The following is a 16773-nucleotide window of genomic DNA, read 5'->3' as shown; positions in this document are numbered from 1 at the left end:
GACGACAATATCCAAGTTTTGGTTGTGTTTGATCCAAAAATTTTAAGATAAAGGAAAAATTTACTCGCCTAAATTTAGTCCAATTATTAGTAATCTTGTGTTTCATATCTCCCTGATCTGGAGTAGGCATGAAGCCAAGCCTATTGTGCAAATTAACTCTCACAACAGAGAGAGTTTACTTTAGAATTTCTAAGGTGGTTGCAAAAAGCACAAGTAAAGCCAAGCCAGACTTTTGTTGGTTTGTAATCTATTTTGTAAAACCTTATATATAATTTTACTCTGTAACCCCTCCTTCCTATTACATACATTCTTACAATATTTATTAATTACAACAAAGTGGAAATGAAATAAAAAAATCAACGAAATTTTGACCTACTACTTTCTCCATTCTAATTGTACAAAAGCAAACTGCAATTCACCAATAGTCTAACAACGCGAACTTTACATTCAAACCAATTTTACCTCCCTCTTTTACTAGTTTAGCAGCTGTTACTAACCAATGTCCAGGAGCATCATGCGGGCCACGAACAACCTCAGCTGTTTCTACAAATTTAAGCAGCTTTGCTGAGCCATCTAGCATTGGTGGTCCTTCTGGATACACACCTGAATTAAGTGCAGCTGGCGCCTGCTTTTGCTGATCAGTTACTGTTCGCTGAGTGAATGTAAACGTTGTACTCAGATTCGTAAGGAAACTTGATTTGTGTGAAGCCTCTGGCGCAGCAGCCCACTCAGTCTTCCGGATTCCACAATTGGGTAGGTAGGTAAAATGCAGACGAAGGTGAAGTACCGTCTTGGGCCATTTCCCTTTGCTAATGAGCTGTGCACCAGTTACAATATACACACCATTTGAATCTCCCTTCAACCAGTTGGGGTCATGCTTAACTACGGATGAACAGATTTTTGAGTATCTCTTCCATTTAATTGGCTCTAAGAATTGTTCACTCAACTCACAGTCATCAGAACCTCGCCACCAGCACGGCCTTGTTGTGCTGGTGTTAGCCACAGAAACATCCATAGTATTTGGAAGGCTTGAGAGATGTTGTACATGTAGGGCTAACCGATTTCGTCTTTTCCCTTCTAAGTACAGGCGTAGGCCAACAACTGGCTTTTGACCAGTTGAAACCTGAATAGACAGAAAATTAGACCCACCATAACCAATTGAGCAAGTATACCATAATAAAATATTGAACTGTATACTGCTAAGCTTTTATAGGTAAATAGAGCCAATGCAGTGACGTAAATGATGATTTCCCCCCAGAAGTTGATAAATAAAATAATGATAGTACTTCATGCAGGTTAATTTAATCTGTATTTTAGTGCATGTCTGTGAAAGAGTGCCTTTTTGTGGGCCAAAACCAAATCTGCTAAAGAAAGCCCTGAAGATCCCATCGGAATTTTAAGATGTCAGACTGGCGTGCAACTGTAGGTACAAAGAGATCCAAAATAACAGATTGAGGATTTTGAACAGACATTGCAATTATATCGAATATGGATGTCCATTTTAAGAGGCACCATTCAGCATCTATAATAACTTTCCGTTCCCACTCCAACTGATATTGCATGTTTGCACATAGCCAGTATATGCCAGCCTTGACAATCCAGTATTTGGAGAAAATGCATGACAATATTCTTTGTATGAAATAATAGTAAACCATGCATGAGGAAATTATGAATGCATACCTACGAGAACCCTCGCTTATACAAAACAGAATCTATCAAAGATGGATAAGATTTGGTGATCATGCAGCCATCCTTAGATCATCTTTGGTAATGGGACTAAAAATTGGTATGCTATTAATAATTTGACACACTGACGTCACAACTATAGATTAGAGATTGATTCCAAACTAACCAATAAACCTTTCTGGTCCAATAATAACCGCCCATGGTTTCATTTAGTAATTATTTTTTTAATCCAGAGTTGGCTTTTTTCTTCAAAGACTATTGAGTCAGATCATTTCATTGACAATTGTAGTCAGATTATTTCATTGACAATTGTAATTACTAGATATATGCTCGAACGGCATGCCAAGATTCCCTATTCTATTAGTAACAAAGTTCAGTTGAATCATTTAGAGTTTCTTCTGCTTTAAGTTTATTAATCAAAGTTTCACAATCTATCAATTTCCAAATTCCTGTGTCTGTGCATGTGGAGAGAGAGAGAGAGAGAGAGAGAGAAATCTACGCACCTGTGTACAGCTAACATTAATCTTAGGGCCCATTAAATTGAATTGCAGGGAAGGACACGAAGCCTTTTTCTGTCGATGTGAAAGAGGCAGCTCACAAAACATAGGTGCCCATTGCCTAGGAACTTGGAACTCCAAGAAATGTTGTAAATCCTCTGGAGCCGGCTTGTCTGAGAGGAGGATTATGGATCAATGAAATGCCCATATTGATGTAAACAAGCTCAAGGAAAATTTGTCATTCATTGTTGGGTACATGCTTAAAGAATATAGCCATTTAATGTAAGAAAAGGTAATGCGATCTGTAAGAGGCCACGATTATCATTTTCCTAACAGTCACATGAACCTTCTAGTTCCAGCAAAAGTCAGTCTTATTGTGACCATTTAAAATGCCCAATATCGGGAGCAAGGGGTAAGGTTGAATCCTTTTTTTCTCTTGTCAGAATTCACTATAATTATCTCAATCTCAACTTCGTTTTCCAAAATCCCAACAAATTACCTTTTAACTGACAGTTAATTCAAGAAGAAAGACTTTTGGGTGGTAAGTATGTACTAGCAGAAAGCTGTGCAATGAATCTGAACCCTAACTGCAAAACTTAACCATTGGTTGGGCAGTGGAGAACTTACAACGTAGATACAAGTTGATTGCATGACTAAGAAAGCCACTGCCTGGAATCCCAGTAAGAAGAGAAGTAATAGGTACAAACTTAAAGCGGATAGCTTCTGGTTCAGCAAGCACCGTCTGGAGCCAATTGGAGTGACTATTCAAGAATACATCCCCTCCTCTTTTTGAGCAAACGATAGTAAGACCCTGTTCCAAGTAAAAAAAGAAGAAAAAAAAAATTAATCACAGCCCAGAATGGTGTCCGTCATATTAAAGTGCTCGATCTATTTGCTTACATCCTTGCTTGATGTTTGTGAATTAGTGGTTAACTGCATGGTGTTCGACTGCAAAATACGGTTGAATACATCTGGAACCTACAGAAATGGTTGCCTTCATCAATTATATTCATGTAGAAAAAAGTACAAAATATCAAATTACAAGATTAAGCACTATACTTTATGTTTGCCATCTCTTGTTTTTCCCCGCAGTAAAGTAGGGCTTCCATCTGAAAATAGAAAATCACCAAGATCCTCCAGATGTCTTCTAACATCAGATGGAGGAACTGGTGAGGAAGATTTCTGTCTGACACAAACTAAATCTTGACCTCCAACAGCCATGCCTACTATTATGTGTGTCCCGTATGAATGGATGAACCTGCATTATAAAGCTTATCAGCTTAATTGGTGATAATTCTCATAAACCCAAGGATGATTAACGAAGGTTTTTTTTTTGTGTGAATATAAATGTGTGTGTGTGTGTGTGTGTGGTGTGTGTGGTGTGTGTGTGTGTTTGTGTGTGTATATTTAGATAAGAAACAAGAACTTAAATGCATGGGCTATTCTATTATTTTCAATGACTATAATCAATTATTAAAATGTTCAAATGTTCAAATGGTGAAATGGTGAAATAGTTTTCATCCAAAAAGTTCTTTATAAGTCAGGCAAAAGGTTGGTGAAGAAGCATAGTCTTCTGCATTTCCCAAATGCTCTACGAGCCAACAAAGGTTGGACTTCAGGTGAGACTTGCAATGTGAAGGACCAATTGCAACCAGATTCTGATACCATGATAAATGAGTGAAAAAATGGACATCTAATTGAAAAGCTTCAACTATCAGGCGGAGAGCTTCACATAATATACTTCTATTCTTGTTAAAATCGAATTCAAACAATATAGATTTCTTTCTTTCACAATAGATTCTTATGAAATGTTTTCCATGGTTATGCATTTTCCTCATATGAAAACATTTCCTATTGTGCAAAGGAGTAAAGAGATTACTTTAGATCTCAACTTCACAAAAAGTACCTAGACAATGAGGCTGGATCCCAACGGGATGGAACAGATTTCTGTACTTTGCTATGCAAACTTAATGGAGATGCTGTTAGGTGCAAATAGTATAATGAAATGAAGAAACCATCAAAAGCAAGATACTTTGCTTCCGCAGCATCATGAAGCCAGTCTCCAGTTAAATCGAAAATGGCATTAAGATAGCCTGAAGGAATTTTCCCTTGTACAGAAGATTTCTGATTAAGTAGCTCAGACATCTGCAAAAACATTTTAACCAAAACAACAACAGGATAAGTAAGGCTTAAATATATGATCTTTTTCATGTAGAAGTATCAATTATTTACACATAATTGACCCTTTAAATATAGTTTATTAAAATCCCACCAAACAAGAGAGAAACGAGAGAAACAGAAGGAAAGGACAAACAAGAGAGAAGCAGTACACATCAACCAATAAATCATATATGCATTCATACCTATGAGCAACCTATTATGGTGTTTGAAATGGCAAAATCATGTATACAACACAATGCAAAATTGAATTGCAGAACTTTCCAAAAAACAGAAAGGGAACTGGGGATTAGAAGCTTGTATTGCAGAATTTCCCTTTTTGTTGTCAATCTAACTTCTAAAATAATTTTGACCATAGTACAACAAAGTATTCCATTCTTTTATTTTAATAATAGTATTCCATTCATATCAACTTGATGTATAGATACTGTTGGAAGTATAGAATCCCCACATCAGGAATTCTAAGTTAAGCTTTACAATATATAACGTCTTTGACCTCTCCACCCATTGCAAATTGGTTTTGGGGGCTAATGAAGTTGTTGGGCAATTATACTAGCCTTTCGGTTAATTCCTTAGTCCGATTAGAGGTTGCAGTCTTAACCCTATACAAAAAAGGTGAAACACTATAACAATACCTGTGTAATCATATAAATTGGTCACTTTTAATTCATGAAGAGAGAGTTTTGGTTCATGGAAGGAAAATATGCCTAGGATTCTTCCTCCTCCATTCTTCTTGTCCTTATTCTTATTTCCCCAAAAACAATGTTTCTATTACATTTCATATGCACTGTTCATGCTGTTCCACCTTGGTATAAAGTCAATTACTTTTCAGTAACCCAAACCAGACCTTTTCTTCCCAATTGGAAAACTAAACCCTCAATATTTTCCACATCCATTGGCCCTCAGGTAACCTCCAAAATAACTCGAAAATTATAAAGCATTGTTACTGGTCCAGACTTCCATGCAACCTATTTTTGCCCTACTTGCTTTTTTACAATATTCTTCCAAAACCCTCTTTCCCAATACATTTTAGGTACATTTAACTTTCTCCTTTTACTTGAATTTAAAGAAGGGAAAGATCAGGATTGCAAATCAAACATGCTAACTTTCATCACCTCCATCATCTATTTTACTAATAAAAGTGTTCCCCATAGCATCATATTCTGTTGCCTTCTTAAACACCATCTGCTGCATCTTGCTTTCTTATTACCCTGATGCATCACTGTCTAATTTTTACCATTACATACTCTGCTTTAGCAATACTACTTGGTTTGCCTACTGCAGCACTCCAAAGTCTAGCACAAGTGACCTTTTCACAAGTCCCTCCTATGATCCTATAAGTGTGTTCGTGAGGTTTGGTTTTGATATTTGAGTAATAGAGAACAGCAATACTCAGTTTGGCAAAAAAAATTAAAAAAGAACTGCAATACTCAGATAACGAACTTCACAATAATTACAAGATTTGATCCATGACTTTTTATACAGCAATAAGAGATTCTAGTAAACTCAAGCGTAAACTAGCTGGCTCCTTCAGTTTCTAATTTGTTTGTAAATTTTTATTTTTACTTGCATTATTCATACAGTTAAGATTAGCCTTTTTTAATATTAGGATTTACTTTTATAAAGGGGATCTTACTTCCCTATTTCTTGCCTTTTCACCTCCCCTACTTGGTGCACTCTTTCCCCCAATTCCCCAATAGGTTGCAGTTGTAATTAAGGAAGAAGATTTCTTCTCACTTTCCTGGTTTCCTTGTAGTTGTACCAGAAAACCAGCCCCCTTTGACCGTGTTTTGATCCCTACTGGTCTTCTTAGAAAGTATTAGTCACAGTAAACTAGCATGCTCAAATAGCTTCCACCAGACAGTTGATTCTACGACAGCAATTCTAATCAACTTAATTAGCTTTGATAAATTAATGAAATCAACCTAAAGCTTTCTGGGCACCCAAATTTAAACAGACAAAACAGTATGGAACACACTTTTATGATTTTGCCACTAAATTGACAACTTGGTCACCACAATCAAACACAAAGCAGCAAAATTCGAAAACCAAATAAAGAAAGATTGAAGCTTTCACCTGATTGAACTCAAGAACATCGGATTTGAACCGGATTCTATCCCCTTTATCGCATCGAATATCCTCAGGAACTCCATGAATTGTTACTCCTCCACCACTAGGAATCACAATGTCTCTCTTATTAGCCTCGTTTAGCACCACCAACCTCCCATCACTTCCATTCAACCCTTTGGAAAACTTCAACCTGAAATCACTGCTCAAATCAAAGCCTTGCCCCAAAGCCTCCAAGGCCCTCACCTCTATGGGCTTCTGGTTAGCCTCCATTTTCATCCCTCTCTCTCTCTCTCTCTCTCTCTCTCTTCTCTCTCTTCTCTCTCTTTCTTCTCCCTAAACAATCACAAGAATTAACATCAACCCATCTGCTGATTTCAACCCAAAAATGCCCCTGATTAATCTAGAAGAGGTGGAATGATAAGCTTTCAAAGACTAGTCAAACGTCTTTGATTTGAATTGGACATCTTCTAAAAAAGCACCAACAAATCATTCAATCGGAGTACTTGTCATAGTACAACAATTTAATCACACTTGTAAAAAAGTCAACCAAGTATGCTGCTTGCGTATACTTTATTTATATACAGTCTTTAAGTTTATACGCTAATTAAACAAAATATTGTAATAATTGCTAGATAGGAAAAAACTGGAAAATGGTTTGAACGTTGAAGATTCCCCTTGTAACGTCAAAATAAGGATAAAAAAAACTCCAATAATTTCTTGGGTTGTTGCTTTCTCAAATGTGCTTTATTGAAAATCACTTTCTCTCTTCTTCTTCTTTTTTCTTTTTTTTTCCTTGTTTGGGTGCATAGAATTCGTAATTCCAATGAAAAATGTCTTATGATGTAACAGGAGAGAAGAAAAAATAATAAAAAGAAAAAAAAAAAAAAAAAAAAAAAAAAAGGGCAAGCGGTGTTGTTCACAGTTGAATATTGACTTTCGACAAAAGATGGCAGGCTGTGGCTTGGCAAGTCAAACGTTGATTACCAAATTCTTACCGCCTCTCTTGCTTTGTTTGTACGTATGTATTTCATCATTGCACGTTCTGGTGCTGGTGGTTATTCTGTCTTTGTAAGTTGGACTGCTACAACATTTGGCCGACCGCTTATTGGCGCGCTGTTTCCATTTCTTCATTTTATAGGCCTCGAGTCAATGGTCCAATTTTTCATTTCATTTCGATTGCGTCACATGTTGTTATCAATCGATATTATGAGAGAAATTTATGATTTTAGTAGGGGTGTTACAGTCATCTTTTTACTTTTTTTAATATAAGCAGTTTGGAGATGGAAGTTTACACAAATATTTCATTAGGTATTTAGGAATTTTGAACATCTGTCCACAGATGAATTTTTCATTTTGCTTTTCTCTTTTTTCTTTTTAAAGTAAGGAATTTCAAAACGATGGAAATTAATGAATTTTTCATTTGGCTTTTTTTTTTTTTTTTTTTGGGGGTCAGATTCTCATTTGGCTTATTTAAAAGTCTAATGGAATTTAATTTTATCTTTTTAAAGTTCAAAGTAAAAAGATAATTAAAACGTAAGTATGAAAACAGGACTTCCTGGAGAGAGTCACATTCCCAACTGTCTATGCTTTCACTGCCGTTTTAATTATGGCTACGGCTAGAATCAAGAACTGCCTGGCTACAATGAAGTGGACCTTGCCCCAATTATTATTTTTCTTTCTTTCCATTAAGACATGACAATTGTGAATTCTCATCTATGCTCTATAGTACCTTGGAAAAAGAAGAGTAATATTCAAATATAAAAAATAAAAATAAAAATCATAAATTCAAATCTGGAAAACCAATTGATTCAATATCATTTTCTGCATTAGTATTTTCTGGGACCATATCAGCACAATACTCGCATGAGACAATAGGTGGGGTCAAGTGCAAGCAGTGGTTGATTCTCTTTTCCATCCAAGCCAGCCTCCTCTCGAAGCTCAACACCGCAATGTGCATACACCGAATTTCTACTTCTGCAACTCTAGCGCAAGCACGAAGCAAGATGTAATAATCAGCATGTGCAGCATAAGTGTAGGCACCTTCATCCTTCTTCCTTACATAGTGAAGGTAATCAAATCTTTTGAGGTTGACCCTCGGTGGAATATAAAAGAATCTCTTCTCCTCCATGTCTAATTTCATTCGAGTAATGGCTTCCTCTTTGAGAGTTTCTGCGTCATTAACTTCTGAGTTCTGACTATTCTGTGAGCTACTACAAGAATTATCGCCATTTTTGCTCCTTTGTTGGTCGTCCGCGAGGGGAGTTTCATCACCAGAGTAAGGGCTAGAAACAGGGCATTTATTACTAAACTTTTTTTCTTCAGATATATCATTAGTGCACTCTTCATTGTCCCTCAATCTTTTCTGGTTAACAGTTTCACCACAAAGCAATCCTTGTTCGACTGCTGTTTCAGAATCCTGAAAACCAACAAAATGCATTATGAAGTGGTATTCACATGTCAAACTAAAAGCTTCTGAAAATGAACACGAGCATCAAGACAAAAAACCATTGAACCAACATTATTGAACTAAAAGGGAACATGCGAATCTATCTAAGCTCCATATTCACAAAACACACAGTAAAAGTCACATGACTGGAAAGCTGTAGAGTTCGGGAAAGCTGCAATAAATTGATGTATTGTGATTAAGTTGGAAGTCTGATCTTTTAATTTTAATGTGTGTAGTTTAGGCACGTTAAGAGTTCTTCTTTGCTGCTGTAGTTGTACATTTGACCTTTTTTTATATAAATTTATGTTTCTTCTTCTAATAAAAAAAACAGTCACAGGACTCAGTCACTGTTGCATGTCATCAAAATTATAAAATTTGAACATTCATGAAAGCAAGGATTGGTTTGGCCAAGAGAGTGAATATTATAACTATATATTTCTAACACATATAAATAACAAAGATTGTTCAAATCTACAACAAGCCCTGGTAAATTAATTCTACCTAGAGTACACTTGGTGCTGCTATTATTCACATATACATCATACACCGTTAAACATTAAATTATAAATATATACATATGCCTAGTAAGAGTCAGAGGACCATGCAACACCATCACTAATTTAAACATTCATGAAAGGAGGTTTATCCAGGATAGTGAAAATCAAATTATAAGGTTTCCCATGCTTATGAAAAACGTCAAAGATCATCCAAATCCACAAGAAGTTGGATATATTAGTTCTAATACCCATAGTAAACTTTGGTGTACATCTTGTCCACACTTTTGTATCTGTTCTAACTTCAATAAAATTTGTATTTCTTTTCAAGAAAAAAACAAATCAATAATACCTATAGCCTACCCTCGCCATTATATTTTCTGTTCTAAATCAGTAAACATAAGCGACCACTCTTCCCAGTTAAAAATCAATAATACCCATAGCCTACCCTCGCCATTCTTGTTTTCTGTTCTAAATCAGTAAACATAAGTGACCACTCTCCCCAGTTAAAAATCAATAATACCCATAGTCTACCCTTGCCACTCTTGTTTTGTGTTCTAGATCAGTAAACATAAGTGACCACTCTCCCCAGTTGTTTGGTACAAGGAACTTATATACTTCAGATAGGTGATGCAAACAAAGAAAATTTCATAACATTCAGGAACCAGGCATATCAATCATGCTGAATACAGACTTCTTGTTCTGTTTTACTATGCTTGTATGGGAGACATATCAGTGAAGCCTCTTTTCAATCAAATCTAACTAAGGGCTAGCACAAAGTACTATTTAGCTGACTACAAGAAAACTTTTGCAACAAAACATATGTCTGAGAAGACTATGCATTCAAGCTACACATTACCTTTCTACTCTGATAAAAGTTCCATAACAATTCAATTAGCTCTTCTTCCTTGTGATCCTTGAATGATGATTTTGATCCAGCAAAGACTACATCCTTGCAGAACTGAAGATACGTTGGTAAGTCCTTGCAATATTCTGTCAACAATAAGGCAGGAATTTAAAACTTCATAATTAACAAATTGAAGGGAAGGGTTGAGGGAGAAGTAAAGTATCTAGCCTATGTGATTTATTAATATGAAGAAATAATTTTTTTTAAATTGCATCATCATTTTCAACAAAGAACTACTCCAATATATTTCAAATTTACCATAAGTATCAGCAATTTCATTATGCTTTGCTTCAAGGCTGGATAGAAGTTCTGCAGCATCCAATTCAGAGTTCTGAGCATTTGACAAATTTCTAACAAGCTCTGTATCCGTATCATCCAAATTGTGGGATGGCGAACCTAAATCCTCTGCAGTACCAGACCGCATTTTGGAATTGGATGTGGGATCCAGATCTCCCATCTGATTAGATGTGGAAGACAAAGTATGAATTCTGGACAAACTTTTTTCCCATTCTCCAAAACCATGAATATTATAAAGAATTCTTACTGCTACAATCAGTATTGACATAACAAACACACGAGTAGGAAGCCTCAACTCATTTGTTGATAACCATAAATCTGGAGGCATTGACCACTCATATATGCGACATGCGTGAGGGAGAACCTTTCCGACTGGAAGAGATAACTTTTTCAGATAGCGAGAAGCTATAGCAAAAAAATTCACTGGAGGTAAGTGCAAGCCTATGGACTCAGCAATGGATGCTGCCAGTGCTTCCAACTTTTGCACTGGCACAGATTCAGAAGGTCTAAACATTAAGCTTGAACTTATTGGGCAGGCACGTGAAGGCCTTCCCAAGTCTTTTTCAATTTCAAGAAAAGCAGAAAAATATGGGAGCTTTCCTTCAACTGACCATTTTACTATGTCTGTCGGTAGGACTGCTTCCCTGGAAAGATGACAAACCAGAAAGGAAATAGCTAAAGTATAAGATAATGGTATAGTGTTTCTCAAGGACCTAAACCATACCATTACTGCTCGCTGACCAAACCTCGTGTGAGGTTCATCTCTGTATTTAGAGCGTGGCTTAAAATCTTCAGGTGGTTCCCCTGAAACAAAGAAACTCAATGATTAAAGACAACATAAATCAAACAACAATACAAGAGATCAAGAATTTAAACAAAAAGCTAATGCAGACCACAGACAGTCAGTTTCAAAATTAACATTAATTGATTATAGAAATCATACTTGCGCATAAGAATCAAGCTACAATGCAACATTTGTTTTATTTATTTATTTATTTTTATTTTGGTACTTACATTCCTTGAAGAACCAAGCTCCACAATAAGAAAATTGAATTCAGATGAACTATACTATACATAGGTTGAATTCGGTAACGATGAAACTGGGTGGCAGCAAACAAACCTTGTTGGCGTATCTCAGCGTCATCGAAAGTCCGGTCACCCCAATCATCCTGAAAAACACGAGTCCAAGCCAATAAGCGTAGCCAAATCGACCCAGACAACCCACAAATCAAAGGGTTCACCTTAAACTCCCTAACCAAAGCCTCACATTGGAGCTCAATCATCCGCTGCACTCCTTTCACATACCTAAGCCTAACCTCACTGTAATAGCCCTCCACCGTATCGAATCCAAAATCCTCGGGTTCCGTGGGTCCCACAGCATCAGCATTGTCATTTTCCATGTTGGTTTGACTCAAAGGGTTATTATCCAGGGGTTGGGAAAGGGCCTCGGGTTTGACGGCGGAGATGTTGACGCGGCGGGTGTTACGGGCAGAGTAGAGGCCTCCCTGTGCATCGCCAGTCTCGTCGTAAAAGTCCTCATCGGCCACTCCGGTGTCCTTGAAGCCCTGCGCTTGTGAGTTGCACTGGCTGCAGTAGAAGAAGCCATTATTGCCGTCTACCAGCTCCTCGTTGCCACAAGTTTCACAAATCCACGAATTCGACATCAACAGCCTTAAATTGAGCTCTCAAATCTTCTCAACCAAGTTTGTCCTTGTCTTTCTTCTTAGGTAAGCTTCCAACTTCTCATCAATGCTCTAAGCTTTCAATTTTATTTTGTTTTTTGGTTTTTCCCTTCCATGAAGGCGTGTGTGTGAAATTCAGAAAGAGAGAGTACAAGAACGAACAGCTACAAAATTCGATAGAACCCAAATGAGGGAATGAACTTTAAGAGGCACCGACCGAAACCCTCTCTACGTCTCTCTCTCCCAACTACTCTAGACACCCAACCGAATCTGAACCGGCGAAAAAACTCCGATTTCGATGGTTTAAGAGTGACGGTTGGTTGCAGTGCGATGGCTCGTGAGTTCGACGGCTATGGCTGGCTGCAGTCCGACCGGTTGTGTAGGAAAGAGAGACAGACGGAGCGAGACGAAGGAGGTGGCGGTGGTGTGGGGTTTAGGGTTGTTTAAAAAAAATAACTTTTTTCATTTTATTGTTACTAACTTACTAGCCCCTTGCGCATGTGCCAATTGATTTATTTTTTTTTTTTTTTTTTTTAAGAATTAAGAAAAGATAAAGGGTAGTTATGTTCTATAAAAGTATGATTAATTATCTCATTTTGTTTTTAATTTTAATTTTTTTTAATATGAAAAAAAATATGAATTTACCATATTAGCCTCATTTAATTAATAATTTCAGTTTCTGGAATTTTGAATGTTTCACCATTCTATGTCTTTTGCTTTATATATATAGATAGATAACTTATAAGGAAGATTATTTTTTATTAATTTGTTTTTTGGGTCAAACATGTCCCCAATTTTTTATTATCTATGTGGACTCTGCATCAGTAAAAAAAAAAATTGGGGACATGTTTGACGTGTCAACATTTAACAAACCTACTAGCGGTTTGTGTAACATAATGTTACAGGGTTTCTTTAAGTTTTTTATTTATTTATAAAATTCTCGAATTGCTATTCATAATTCAATCAAAAAAGTCACTATACACAAAAGGCCAATACAAACTAACTACAAAGGGTCATTACAATAATGAAGCGATCTAACATCAAAATTAAGACAATTGGGTGTGTCTCCACTAATGATAACACATGATCGAATAAACTCTGCCATAGGCATCCCAACTAAGATTGTAAACCCAAAGTAATAAAAAAGCGATAAAGCTTGAAAAAACAAAGTCATAACAATACAAATAAAAAATCTCACACAAAGGAAAGGTGAAAAGCTCTCACAAAAGAAGAGGTGAAAACTACACAGAGAACCCAAAGAATCTCTACGACTTATTCCAAACATAAAGAAATTGCAAAAAGGATGGTGGTGGAGATCCGACGCCGAAACGAGGTGGAAATCTGATGCCAAAATGCAGGTGGAGATATGATGCCGAGACGCAACCGCATGTCATGGTTGGAGGAAAATCATAACAAAACGAAGACAAATAAGGAAAACATTATGTCTCTGAAAATGGGAGAAGAGGAGAAGGGAGGAAGAGAAGAGGAGAGAGGGGAGGGAGAACAATGACTTCCTCCCCCCTCAAAGTGAAAACGGCTCTAGAATGTTTTTTGAGAGAGAGGGAGCTACAGTTTCTTTGGAGAGTTTCTGTAAGTTTAGGTATTCATTTGCAGGGATTTTATATTTAATCATTTTATTTATATCATGTTCTAAATTGATTTCTTTCAAATAGGTAACGTAATGTACATTGGTTTATCTTTCGAATTGGTTCATTAGTCTATTCCCAAGAAAATTTGGTTCTTTTAATGAGCTTTTTGTAGTGTACCACAATTGATATTATTTACACAATTAATTTTCAATCTTACATTGTAAAATTCAAAGATAATTATTTCATTTGAATCTTTATAGTTTCATGAATTTTAAAAAAACAATACCCTTTTTTTTTTTATATAGATAAAAGTGATATATTGCATTCATAATTCATGCCTAAATGTCGTGAGCCACAAGGGCCAACACTTTTTGTGAGAATCCTTATTCTTAAATTTTAATATTTTATTACTTTGATAAGTATTAAATTATACATTCATATGATACTTATATATATATATATATATATATATATATATATATATATATATATATTTTTTAATAATTGCTTTGTTATTTTCTTTATTTTTCTAATGGGTGCTTTGATAAATTTTGGTTGGGTAAGTAAAATATAAAGTGGGTCTCTACTTTTTTGAAAGAAGTTGGAAGTGTTATTCATTTGAGGCATGCATATTCATCTTTCGTCTAATGCATTAATTGTATGGTGTAGTTGGAATTTTCCACTAGTTTGCATATCACTTTTATTTTCAAAGCATGAGGTGTCTATTGTTAGATATATGCCCTAAAAGCCAATATAAAACGGATAATTCTAAGAAAATGATATATAATAATCAAAGGGCAAGAACGTTGCTTTAGATACATAACGTACACAAAGTAACAAGTCCATGGATTAAGATATAAATGAAAAGTGGTTTAAAGAAGTTAGACGCACGAGACCTTTCCATACATATGAATATCGTATCCTAAAATGTTCCTGGTCATAGGATCACCAATTGGACAATGGTGTCCCGCAAAGACTGGTACAAATTATGTCTGCTCAATTGAGAGGATGACTAGTCTCAAGTCATTCGTGTAGAGACACTGAGATAGATGCGTAGGTGCTCTATAGAAGATGGAGTCCACTAAACGCAATCAACTCTAGAATTCTTGTATGGAAGTCTTACTCACAAGTGTCAAACAAAGAATTTTAAGTTGTGATAATGCAAATTAATCCTTAGACCTGAGACATCACAGTTGTCTTGTGAATATGTAGTTTCTCTTTGAAAGCACTATACGGTCGTATCAAAATAATGTGACTTAAAGGTGTTCCTCAGGATCTCAGCATATACGCCAAGACAGGTGAATGTACAACAAGGAATCTCTACTCTTAGTAAGAAGAGATAATACTCTAAAGATATGATTCATGAATCTTTGCCCAAAGTATCGGATGGAAATTGAAACAAGAATGTTTGCAATTTCATCAAATTGAATCATGTAATCTAGAGATGTCATATTAGGGATTTTGACATGAGTTTACCATATTCCGAGAATATGACATAGAGTATTAAATTAGAGAAGGATCGACTTGCATTGTAATCACAAACTGACTAGGTTCTCTAAATGAATTCTTTATAGCTTGGGTAGCCATGACATACTGCTAGGTGTCACTCATGGCTTGTGGAAGCCCTGTAAGGACTAATTATAATTAGCCTTCGCCAATACGGAGAATTGTATGGAGGGATACGATTCACACTTGATTCAGAGTAAATCATTCATATCCACTGCCTCGTTAATTAGAACCTACGAGATTTGGGCCACCGAAAAGGAATCGATTGGGAAATTAAGAAGAGAATAAATGATTTTGTGGCTTGGTCAAAGTCAATGTGAAAGTCAAAGGTCGAAGTCAAAAGTCAAAGGTCAAATAGTTGACCCGACACTTGACACGGTTGACTAAGGATGACCAGGACTAAATTAGTTAAGTCACTAGAGTAATTAAATTGATTAGATTACTTTAATTATTCAATTAAAGTTTTGAAACTTTAATTAAAGGTCCCATATGACTTGGAAATTCAAAAGGGATTTGACCATATGGACTTAGGCACATATGTGACACATTATAGGATTAATGTGTTAGACTAAGATAGCAAAAAAATGACACACAAAGGGGGGGGGGGGAGTGTGGCTACACTAGGGCTTTGGGGTATTTTTGTCACCTAAACCATTTGTTTAATCGCATAGTTTAATCGCATAAAACTTAATTACATAAACCATTTGTTTAAAATATCTTCCACGTACTACCTTCCGCATTTCATCCTAAGAATCCTTTCTAGGATTTGAGCCACTTCTGGTGTGTATATATATATATATATACATGTCATGTCAGCAAACTAATGGAGTTTTTGATGAAACCTAATGGCATGGACCATTTGTGAGCACACATATTAACCTTGAAGACCACGAATGACACAAAAAACAATAAGGATGCAATATGATAGTTTCATAAATCTAAGAGACGTTTTGTGATATTAACCCTTGTCTAATTAATTTACACCAGTGGTCCTTTGCCATTCTGTCCAAAAGTCTTCGTCTTTTTGACACCATTTCCATAGAAAACCTAAGCCTCACTTGCAACTAAAAACCCAATTCAAAGCTTCGCAATGTTAGACCCCATTCAACCTTGACCCAAATGCACAGAAAGAATATACTATTTTTATTATTCAAAACACAATACAATTCAACATCATTACAATACTAATTAAACTCCTAATATAGTCAGTTAATTGCTAATGCAAAAGACTAAAACACCCTTAGCATCCTATCATTACCCTCCCCACAAAAATAATCCTTGTCCTCAAGGATGGAAATTTGAAAATCATATGTATTAGCAATTGCTGGAACATGGCTGGTCAGGAGATGAGAAATGAAACATTGATGCAACCTGATGAGGCCTAGAAACTTCAGCCAAGTTAATGGGCCTAACAAGAGCTT

The 16773-nt window shown here is 36.0% G+C and overlaps 2 protein-coding genes across 3 annotated transcripts; both read right to left on the bottom strand.

Annotated features, from left to right (window-relative positions):
* Positions 1-272: 272 nt before the first annotated feature.
* Positions 273-7028, bottom strand: LOC110749283 (MACPF domain-containing protein At1g14780-like). Its single transcript, XM_021949357.2, has 7 exons — positions 6438-7028; positions 4090-4328; positions 3243-3441; positions 3084-3161; positions 2811-2994; positions 2190-2356; positions 273-1123 (listed from the first exon to the last, which is right to left on the bottom strand). The coding sequence occupies exons 1-7, from the start codon at positions 6705-6707 to the stop codon at positions 416-418; spliced, it is 1845 nt and encodes a 614-aa protein (XP_021805049.2). The 5' UTR covers positions 6708-7028; the 3' UTR covers positions 273-415.
* A 1157-nt stretch (positions 7029-8185) lies between these two features.
* On the bottom strand, positions 8186-12712 carry MEE12 (maternal effect embryo arrest 12). Of its 2 annotated transcripts, XM_021949510.2 has the most exons (5): positions 11696-12712; positions 10823-11379; positions 10537-10735; positions 10231-10364; positions 8186-8847 (listed from the first exon to the last, which is right to left on the bottom strand). In XM_021949510.2, the coding sequence occupies exons 1-5, from the start codon at positions 12237-12239 to the stop codon at positions 8209-8211; spliced, it is 2073 nt and encodes a 690-aa protein (XP_021805202.2). In that variant the 5' UTR covers positions 12240-12712; the 3' UTR covers positions 8186-8208. The 2 variants fall into 2 exon arrangements, with proteins under 2 accessions (XP_021805202.2, XP_021805186.2); XM_021949494.2 differs by having other exon boundaries at positions 10537-11379.
* Positions 12713-16773: the final 4061 nt, after the last annotated feature.

This window comes from Prunus avium, chromosome 1, assembly GCF_965620075.1.
Source record: "Prunus avium chromosome 1, drPruAviu1.hap1.1, whole genome shotgun sequence".
Lineage (NCBI taxonomy): Eukaryota > Viridiplantae > Streptophyta > Magnoliopsida > Rosales > Rosaceae > Prunus > Prunus avium.
Note: the sequence above shows the minus strand (reverse complement) of the source record. Positions and strands in the feature narration are given on the sequence as shown.

Bases quoted from the DNA above. Each gene is read 5' to 3' on its own strand.
- LOC110749283 (XM_021949357.2), bottom strand. From the start codon at position 6,707: ATGAAAATGGAGGCTAACCAGAAGCCCATAGAGGTGAGGGCCTTGGAG. The intron at 2,995-3,083 runs GTAAGCAAATAG...TACTTGGAACAG, and splicing joins CACAAACATCAAGCAAGGAT to GGTCTTACTATCGTTTGCTC. The intron at 2,357-2,810 runs GTAAGTTCTCCA...TCCTCCTCTCAG, and splicing joins AATCAACTTGTATCTACGTT to ACAAGCCGGCTCCAGAGGAT.
- MEE12 (XM_021949494.2), bottom strand. From the start codon at position 12,239: ATGTCGAATTCGTGGATTTGTGAAACTTGTGGCAACGAGGAGCTGGTA. The intron at 11,380-11,695 runs GTTTGTTTGCTG...TCTTTGTTTCAG, and splicing joins CGCTGAGATACGCCAACAAG to GGGAACCACCTGAAGATTTT. The intron at 10,365-10,536 runs GTAAATTTGAAA...TATTGTTGACAG, and splicing joins TGAAATTGCTGATACTTATG to AATATTGCAAGGACTTACCA.